This window comes from Empidonax traillii, unplaced genomic scaffold (genome assembly GCF_003031625.1).
Source record: "Empidonax traillii isolate 1590-97213 ecotype Southwest subspecies unplaced genomic scaffold, ASM303162v1 scaffold371:size713392, whole genome shotgun sequence".
Classification (NCBI taxonomy): Eukaryota; Metazoa; Chordata; class Aves; order Passeriformes; family Tyrannidae; genus Empidonax; species Empidonax traillii.
The window spans coordinates 483,920-494,417 of record NW_020955564.1 but is presented as its reverse complement, the minus strand read 5'-3'; the positions used below and the strand labels follow the sequence as shown (position 1 = coordinate 494,417).

Below are 10,498 nucleotides of genomic sequence, written 5' to 3'. Positions count from 1 at the left end.
AAAAGCACCGTTTCTCTGACTTCAAATTAAAAGGGCACCTTCATTTCAAAGCCCGTCTCCAGAGCTCCAGGGTAAATGTTTATACAAGCAAGAGACACACAGAAAATAGAGAAGACTGAAGAAGCAGTGACTGCAGGCTGCCCAAATACGGCTGCTCTTGTATTTTTAACAGAGAACTTGAGATGCCGCAGAGCCTTATCAACCCCAAACATCTTTGTTTTCATACCAGCACACACAAGCCTGGCAGTATCACTACGCTGCAGTCAGTTTGCTCAGCAAACCTGACAGTGGGAGCAAAAGGCAGCTCTGTGTTCTCAGGGACAGGAAGGAAAAAAAAAGCATTGGCTTCTCCACAGCAGAATAGCCAATGTCAAAGAAGAGGAGAAAGAAAAAAAAAGACATAAAAAAATAGACTATCTGGTCTCACTGCCATGAGTGACAACATCTCCATTCAAAACAGATGGCTAGTTTTTGCTTAGGTCACACTAGGAATTATATAAAACAAAGATTCAAAAAAATTCTGGGGTGGGGTTGGATTCCCAGCAGCTCATTTGCTCCAGTTCCTGTCTGGTTGCTTTTGGCTTCAAAGTGCTGCTCCTACATCCCAAAACAGCCAGACCAGACCCTGGCCCCATCTCTCTCAGCAAACTCTTTGCGTTTGAAAAGGCTCTGAGTAAAACACTGTAGCCAAACTGCAAAAACAGTGCAAGTTACACTGGATATCCCCACTAAGACACTGGAGCTACAACAGACACACTTTACAGGTTTCAGCAGTTCTGCAAAAGCACTCTGCCATTATCTAAGAATACAGAAAAATAGAAAAGTCAGGAAAAAATTTATATTTGCCTTTATTACAATATGTATTTCTACCCTTGTTGCATTCAGCAGATCAAAATGAAGTGTTAAAACTATTTTCATCATTGCAGTAGCACATACATATACAGAGTAAATGCTGTATATAAATAGGTTTTTAAATAATAATAATCCATATCTATAAATAAAAAATACCCAATACCTCTTTCTCCTCCCTCTCCAAATTACAGCAGTAACATTTTATCTTCAACATATCTAATGCCACAAGTACGGTATTCTTTCCCTCTCATGACCCAGCTGGAGTGGTGTGGCCATCAGCTTGAAGAAAATAAACTTTAGTCACTCCTCACTGCTGCATATTCTAGTTTCTGTGTACTGAATGAATTGAATGTACTGTGATTTAATGTGTCTGCATACTTATGTTAGCATATTCTTTCTGTAACAAAACCCAGCATTACACTGCAAACAAGGTTGATATTTTTTCTTTCACAGAAAGAGTAGGAATTCGTTAAATAATCCCTTTTTCTTCTACATGAATTAACAAAGCAGTTTAAACATTAAGCTAAAATTAATCAGTTACCAAATCAAAGTATGGAAAAGTATGGCGATGTTTCTAGCAGGTCAAACACCCTTGCTTTTCGTAAGGGTCTTTTTTCGTGAGCAAATTTGATAAACGTTTTACAAACACACATTCCTGACACTGTTCAGCTATATTTCAATGTTCAGATACAAAGTGGCACACAGTATGTCAGCGGTAAGGCGTTTAATGTCACACAATCACAGAAATGTTGGTCAGAAGGGACCCCTGGAGGTCATGCAGTCCAACTTCATCCTTGAAGCAGATGACTGCCAGCACTAGATCAAGTCAGCCATAACCCTGTTTAACCAAGTCTTGAAAAGCTCTGGGACAGATTCTGCAGCATCTCAGGGTTACCTGTACCAGCACTTCACCACAGCAACAGTCTGACAGAATTAAAACAGACACTATCATTTGGTTTGAAATACAAATGGCAACAAACAACCCTGGATTACCTATTTATTAATTTATAAATAAACATATTGCATCCTTTAATTGTGGAAAATTTTCAGGGAGAGTATTTTCTGCTGGAGGTTGCTGTGTGTAATATCTTAAGAAAATAGATCTTTACCATTGTTAAGGATAAATCCCACAAAACTAATAGACTCTAACTGAAGAGAAGGGTTGGTTAGGTTTATTTTACATAATAAATGGATTGAAATAGACCTTTACTGAAACTGAACTTAAATAGGATGCAGCTAGGACATTTATTCAATCATTAACTACAAATATTATTAGATACTTAAAGGAAAGTGTGGCTATATTTAGAGATGCAACCATCTCAGTTTGGCAACCTGCAATCCCCACCGACCATCTTTCAGAAAATCCACCTCACATTTCTTCCATCTTTAAGTAAAAAGATATTTGCATCTTCTTCAAACTTTCAAGAGAGAACAATCAATCTGCATTTGTTCTCATTGTGTCTAATCCTGGTATCAGCAGCAGCATTCATGTGAAAGGAAGACTTAGGGAGTGCTCACCACTGCATACTGCAGCTATGTAAAGGATTGCACTTATATTCATTACTATTGAAGGCACAGAGAAAATCATAAATTGGCCCACTGACATCCCAAATAAAGTCTGCAGTACTAAAAGTTAGAAAATCCCTAGTACAGAGTTACCATCCCATCTATGTTGCCATCACTCTTGACAGGCAAAACCAGAATTTGTTGTAACAGAAGAAATGTGATACAGAGCAGCCATTCCCAAACTTCTGGGTGATAACAATCATAATCACAACTTAAAATTTCTCCTGGACCACTCTGGCTTCCTGTTATTAACCTCTTAACTGAAAACACTACAACGCAGCTGCAAAATGTATCACAGCCTCAGAGATCACAAGCTGGCAGAGACCACAGTTTGTGAACCATGGGTTTACCCATACTGAAATACAATATACACAGAATCTCATGCTGACATTTTCAGTGTTTCAGAACAATTAGACTTTTCACTATACTCTAAAAGTAAAAGAAAAAAAAAGTTTCTTTCCTAACTACAAGCCCATTTGAGAATCGTTTGGCATGTGGGCACTTGAAGTCCACATTTGAACTACCACATTGTATAAAGGCAGACCATTTGGAAAACATCATCATCTGATCCGCAGTATTGCTTTTAGCACGCATAGTTAAGTCTTAAGGCTGTCAAAAGCAGGTAGCAAAAACAGTAACTACAGTTTGTGTCTGGATAAATAAGGAAAAAAAAAAAGATGGAAGAGGAGAGTTCATTACCTTAAAGGAAAGTAAATAGCACTAAAAGTATCCATTCTTTACAATACAAAACAAAGCAAAAAAATCCATACAGTAAAAACCTGAGATGCATCATTCACCGGCATCAAAATTCACATTTTAGCCAAAGTAATGTTTCAAATAAAACTATCCCATTTTGACAAAATTCTCAGTGTTCTTGGCTCAGTAACAATCTTGAACCTCAGCACATGGTGTGGGTAAAATGCCTTTACAGAAAATCACCCACTTCAGTAATGTGGGCACTGTGCACAGTAAAGCCTGTATCTTCCACTTGCCCATTTACCTTGATCCAGATAGCTACTCTTGAAGAATGATTCTTCTCAAATTGAAAAAGACTGGCAGAATCTAGCCATCCTATTTCATTTACCTTCTATTTAGATTACGTATAATTTATTTCCTCAGAACTGTGCCATGTCAAAACAGGTTGGAATAAATCAACACATCTCAACTGGCTTTGATAGCTACGCTGATGAATATCAGTGAGGATCTAGACCAGTAATTAACTCTTAAACAAACAAGTGTTGGTCAAGCAAGGGGAAATGGGAAGAATCATTTGCTCCTTTAGAGAGAAAAATTTTGATGTATGGATTGCAATCCCTGTCCGTGTCACCAGATGATGTCAGGAAAGGTGAGCACCTTCAGCTCCCTTAGCGGCAAGCGGTTCTGACGAGATGAAAGATGGCTTCAGTGATGCAGAACAGACATGGAACCACCTTACAACCTTACGGTATGTTTAACTGCAACTCCAACATCACCTCACTTTTATTTAACCTTACATAATGAAAGTGCATGGCACAATTTGAGGAGCTGGGTGAAGACCTAGAAATGCAACTCCTATTTCCAGCAAGACTCCTCTTGTCTGGAAACGTGACCAAGTATGAAAAAGCATTTCTAAGTTTGCTCACAGCAAAAGAACACAATGCTCACATCATCAGAGATTCCAGGTGAACTGTCAACAGCAAAAGCCACCTGCTGTCCTGTCAATACAAGACAACTCATTCTTTGAGCAGAGGTCAAGGGTTTGGAGATGTGGTTAAGATGAGGCTGGATGTACATCCTGAGTTTCAAACGGCGGCAGAGGTTCTCTCCAGTAGGTGAACTGACTGTAGGTGTCAGAACAAGGGAAGTCTGAAGAATGGCTTCTTTTTAGCAAAGGGAAAATGTGATCTACCACTTCACAGAGTCTGACATAGCTGGAAAACAAACAAATAAAAAAGAATGCTGACCCATTTCAGATCATCTCATTTTGAACTTTTTTAAGTCCCAACCAGTAAGGCATGACTACTACAAACAGACAAGGTGGACAGGTCACTCTCCTCAAAGGAATAAAACTAAACTCAATTTTGGTGAACAGCTTCCAGAAAGGGTTCACAGTTCAGACAAGAAATTCATTCTAATCCATTAATTGTAACAAATTATACTTACCTAGTAAGAAACAGATGCCATCTTACACCCAAATAATCTGCTCAAATACTCAAGCACCACATTCTGCATCTCCATTTCAGTCCACCTTGGCTCAAGTAGCTCCCTGATGAACTGATTATTCCTATTTTATACACATACGGCTCCCCTTCAATTAAGGACACTTGACATTACTAAAGGCCATTTCCAGTGGTAGGTGCTACCAGTGCCTAAGCCTCTTGCTGGAAACACTTGGCCCTCTCTTCAGATTTTGTTTTCTGGCTCTTCTAGATAGGAGCTCCAGGAAAAGAAAATTTTGAAAAGGGCATGAAAAGACAGATGGCTTCAGCAAACTAGTGAGTCTCATTTTTATGCAGACTAAATCATACACTTATAATTCTTTTACATGATTAAAGTAGATGGGATATATTATACTAAATACAGTAAAAAAATTCCTTTTGTGAGCTTTTGTCCTTAACTGAAAGTGGAAAGTCTGTACTTTGCTCCAAATTTTTTTATGCTGCCTTTTAAGCATTCTAAGGAATCTTTCATTACTACAACTGAATGGATCTTTGAGTCTCAAATTAGCACAGCAAATTAATTTAGTCCATAAGATGTCAGGGATAAGAGATTACTTACGATGAGATGTTTGTCTTTGCATGCTCCTGTATAAGTTCTCCTTTGGGATTAACTGTAAATATCCTGTTTAAAGAAACCCCCACCTGTTTGTATGAATAAACATCCTAAAAAGAAAAGAAAAAAAGAGAAATCATGATTCTACCTTTGCACAATAATGTTTATTCTTGCTGGAATATATTACACAAAAGAACATATTCACACAGTATTGGTACTAAATTTACTTAATTCCTGTGTACCTGAAATTCTCCATTACGTTACAAATGAGGTAAATCTAACAAAATGCTCATCAAACTCACAATTTGCTGCTAGGTAGAGTTTGCCACTTCAGTTTAAACTACTCATCAGTTTAAACTATTAATCAAAATCATGTTCATTTTTTTCAGTAACTTTCCTTTAACAATAACATTCAATAAAAAACTAGGGATATTTGGTGTAAAAGCATTAGCACCTTCTGTTTGGTTTTTTTTTCAGAGAGTATTTCATTTCTTGAGTGCATTGTACTGAGTATCTACTGTACAGAGGTTAAAATGTAACTGACACATAAAACAGCAATTTTTAACAACAAGGTCACAAAAGGAAGTCAAAACAAATGTGTCTACATTAAAACCCCTGGAAACATCTCTTAGCTCCTGAATTCAGATTTGTGTCATGCTCCATGTCAGAGCAAGAGTTAAAAAAGGGAAAGTAAGAAATATATGGCAAAATAGCAGCAGTGAATCCCAGCAGATAATAGAGATGCAACTAAGGGAAGTACAATTAGAAGTAATAATTACAAATGTCTTCTAAAAAATCCAGATTGCTAAGGAAAACAATAGATTTTGGTCTGTTCTGAAGAAAAGTTTGACAAAACCAAAGATGAAAATATCTCCCAGAAGATCACAGTAAAAATAATCTTCCGTTTTGCTAAAATAAATCATAGTTTTAAAAGCCAAGGTGGTGAAAAAAACTGGAATGTTAATGAAGATACAGAGATTATTTTTATATCTACATTGTAAAGACTTGTTCAGTTAATTTTTTTGGAACAGAATTTAGCAATCTGAAAGCCCATGCACTGTCTACACCTGTCAGATCCATAAGTACAAGAATTTCCTTGAGTTTGTTCTTGGAAAAATTAAACTAAAAGCAAAAACAAAACAAGCAGAGTAGAAAACTGAGAAAGCTATGATCCTGATTTTCACAAAGCCAGTGTCACATCACATACCTGAAGCCTGTGCACTGGTAGCAATCAGAGAAATGAGTTATCAGCAATTACTTTAGAAATATTAACTTAGTGTTTTACTTGAAATTTTATTCAAATATGCATGAAAATAATGATTCTATTTTATTTCCCTGAGGTTCAAAAAATGGAACTGGAAACAGATTCATCCATAATACAAAATCACAAAAGTTTTTAAAAACTTATTTCAGAATCATGTGTTTAAAGGTACCTTGATAACAGAAATTAAGTTGAGTCTGATGTAACAATTTAATATAGCAAGTGGACAGTGAGGACCTCCTGTCACCATAATGCTTTTAAAGAAGGGATAATGACGTGCCACGGTTCCCACCTCTGCCCTAGCTCCTGGGACTGTTTCCTAGATGCATAAAATTATTCTTTGGCCTAGGGCAGGAGTGAGAGCAATCTATGGCCCAAAGATACAGTCTCCAAACAGGTGACAGAGATCTATCTTCCCCTCTTCACATCAAACTTATCACTTTCCATACAAGTAGAAGCTCTGGCTTCAATGAGACATCCGAGGTCTTTTGAGTGTACTTAGGGTCTGAAGTGTAAGTCCCACCAATATTAATCTGAAATATTTGTTATCTGCCCACAGGTATCTCACTGACACTGTATTCGTGTGGATTAAAAATAGATCAGTGTTTCACCACGATCTTACCTGCCAGCTTATGCAGGCCTAGCACAGTTACTTTGCTGCTCTTCCATCTTTGTTTGCAGCATTTTTGAAGAAGAACCTTTATATTTTCCTTAGTATAGGGCCTAATAAAATATTCTAAATTCTCATTTACAGCTTCTAGGTTCTAATGTCACAGAACCATGAAATAGCAGCAAACTTTCCGTTCTCTGCAATAGAAATAAATTCAGCTATTACTTACAGCAGGTCTGTTTCCAAAAGCAGCATAAAAGGGTTCTGTGTTAGGATAAAACAAATTTTTGATGTCTGTCAAACACTGAACTTTAAATTTTTCTGGCTTCTTTTCTATGACCTCCCTGAAATGATATAAAAGGGAAGCTGAATAAGTACATATGAAATATAGAACAAAACATTTTCTTTATTCAACATTTTTACGTAGCTGGATACTAATATAGAGCACCCACTCTTCTCTTATTTCCTTTGGAAGTCAGAGTGCCCATGAAGACAAAACAGCATTCCCAAGTTTGCATAATAGGCACAGTAAATAAATTCAAGGGAACTACATTGAAACCTACATTGCAAAGATGGCTACTGAGCAAGGATGGTGGATTACAAGGAGTAGCTGCTGAATCAAGCCCTCTAAGGCATAAACTGCCATCAAGTAAAGTGCTTCCTGCAAACTGCAGAATGATTCAGAGGTTAGATTAGATTATATTAGCCCTCACTGCTTATAGCGTTGGTTTTTTAATTTTATTTTTAAAAGGACTGCGATCACCATATGTGCTAGAAGCAACTCAGCCTGTTAAGATACTTCTACAGTCAGGGTCCTCTATCAGTGCTAATTAACAAAAGTTAAGGAATAAGGCCATCTTCTATTTCTCTTCAGTTGCTCCTTACAGAATATAAAATTCATTAATGAACAGAGTAGTTATCTCATTCCTGGGCAAAAGCCCTTTCACAACAGCTTCTCTTGGCAAGAAGACTGAGCAGGTGGCAGAGTCTGGAGTTCCCATAACATAGGAAGATGCCAGCATGACACAAAAGCGCTTAAGAAGCTCAGAATCCCAGATCCTAGCACCAACACATATGTCAAGGAAGATGTGAATAGTACAGAAGGTTCATAGGAGTAAAACAGCCCTTTGGAACAGGAGATTCGTGTATAAATCAAAGTCTGAGAATGTACAGCAGACAAATAAACTCATCTTTCCTCAGTCTCACATACACCTGATCTCAAACCTACAATAATTAGATCTATGGATAACAATGAAGTAATTTATTGCCCACACACCAGAGCAGTTACAACAGTGTACACTGAAAGATGGGCACTCTTTAGTCTAAACAAGATACCAAAAATAGTATCACTTTCAATGTATTTCTAGGTATGAGAAACATAAGATAACAGTAACTACCCTTTCACTGCATTTATTATTTAATCAGTCTGAGAAGTGCACAGTAATACCTCCACGGTTTCTTATATTTAGAACATGACTGGTAAGACTGCCTGTAGCATGTCACTCAATCAGGAGAACATCTGAACAACCTTCCATTAAAAATTCTAATGAAATATATCCTGTCATAGCAGCTTTTAACTTAGCTTAAAATATTTTCAGTAATCACTTGACATGCTTCACTGAATTAGAAAGAAGGTATGATATTCATAATCTGTGCTATTCTTATTCACTTATTGCAGTTCAACGCCTAGAAAAGATAACACTGTCCACACAGAATTCCACAGTGCAGTCAGGCATGTAAAAAGTTCATTTCATTTTCACATGAATTTCTTCAAAATCCACTAAGAAATAATCTCACACAAAAATATATTCATGCCAACTGGAACACCTTACAGACCAAGGCAAGAAGGATTGCTATTAAAATGTCCACATTTCTCCTACAGCTAAATATTAACACACCATATTAAACACATGAAGTCACTAAGCAGTAGCTGTAGGTAAACAGAGAACATAGATATACCTCAATATACATCGAAGACAAACTAAGCAAACGATCTATTAATTATCTACTGAATTTTGGTCTTTCTCCAACAAAATTTCTTCCCAGAGAAATTTTGCACCAATATGTAAGAAAAAACCACATTATAAATTATTTCAAGTATTCCCATTAAAAAAAGCTGAGAATTCAGCCTCCACCAACCTTGCAGTTTCTTTCTGCATAAGAGTGAAATTGCATTACCTGTGAAGAGCTGAGAAAAGACTGCTTGGACTCAGCAGCACTGGCCCCTGAGGCAGCACAGTTCCTCGTTCATTGACCCAGTGCAAGTATCCTCTGGTCATGCCTGCCATTCCAATAGCACGTGCTGAGCAGTACAAAAACTTATATCCATTTCTGTGAACAGATACAAAAGAAGAAACTACTGTAAAAATAAAGCAGGTATTTAAGTATTAATAATTTTTGGGCTTGCATGAATCAAGTCATGACTATTAAACAGACTTACTTTAATGTAACTTGATTTAAAAGGAATAAAAACATTTATGCCAGAAACCTGGATAATTAAAACCTATCTAGTTTCACTGCATTTTATGATTGCATCTAAAGAGGTTCTTCTCTTCTCATGACTTATGACTCCTTATGGTTTCCTATCCACTCCTGCATGGTAGAACCATTGTCCTTAGAATTAACTGAAATGACATCTGTGAGTAGGAAAACACTTGGCATAGAACACATAATGGTGTATAGGTCTTTGTTGTACTAAGAGTGTTGCATTCCTGCCTCTTGGGTCTCTGTAAAAACAGACTAGTTTATGTGCAGCAGTAACATATTACTTCAAGTTGAAACAAATTTGAACTTCAAAATACAGTATGAGAATAAATGCTTGACAGTGAAATAAGTTATGGCAGAAGTCACAGGTTCTGTTCATGATAGAAGAGAGTCCTATCTGATATTAGTTCAACTTAATAGCAGTTTACTTTCCAATTCCTATAAGGAAATTACTGTTCATAAAATACAGAAATATTGTATTCGGCGCACGCATGGTCATTAGATCCAACTACTGAACATTTATATGGTGTTCAGCTGTAATATCCAGCCACTACATAATTAACTCAGTAATTTGAAAACCAACATGACTCAAATCTATTTTTTCCCCTATGTTTATGATCACCAAAGCTCTAGCAACTGACAGTGCTGGCAGGCACAGAAATAACAACTGCAATTAAAAAAATTAATTAACATTTTCACCAAACGTAATGCAGAGGTTATACACAGAACTCAGCATGTGAATTCCCAAGCTGTCCTGTCTTTTCTGTGTACATGTATGTTTACACACAGACAAGTGTCTCTGGCATAATTAGATTTCATGATCCATAATTTATAATTCATCATCTATGTAAAACAAAAAGCATTAAATGAACCTCAGCATAACCCTGGTGCACAGAACAAATCAGATTAACTAGGAGGACAGTTGTGATGTGTACCAGAGGCTCTTCAAACATTTCTGGTAATGTGAATATATA

General features: G+C 36.8%; 1 protein-coding gene across 6 annotated transcripts in view; it reads right to left on the bottom strand.

The window, feature by feature from the left end:
* Positions 1-830: 830 nt before the first annotated feature.
* The window catches only part of LPIN1 (lipin 1), a 78,128-nt gene continuing 68,460 nt past the window's right edge, over positions 831-10,498 (bottom strand). For 4 of the 6 annotated variants that reach the window (XM_027892838.1, XM_027892837.1, XM_027892839.1 and 1 more), the window contains 4 exons: positions 9,219-9,371; positions 7,270-7,384; positions 5,176-5,279; positions 831-4,328 (listed from right to left, as the gene is read on the bottom strand). In XM_027892838.1, the coding sequence (XP_027748639.1) occupies positions 4,169-4,328; positions 5,176-5,279; positions 7,270-7,384; positions 9,219-9,371 (532 nt within the window). In that variant the 3' untranslated portion in view covers positions 831-4,168. Of the gene's footprint in view, positions 4,329-5,171; positions 5,280-7,269; positions 7,385-9,218; positions 9,400-10,498 lie in introns of those variants that run through there. The other 2 variants (XM_027892843.1, XM_027892841.1) reach the window with 2 other exon arrangements.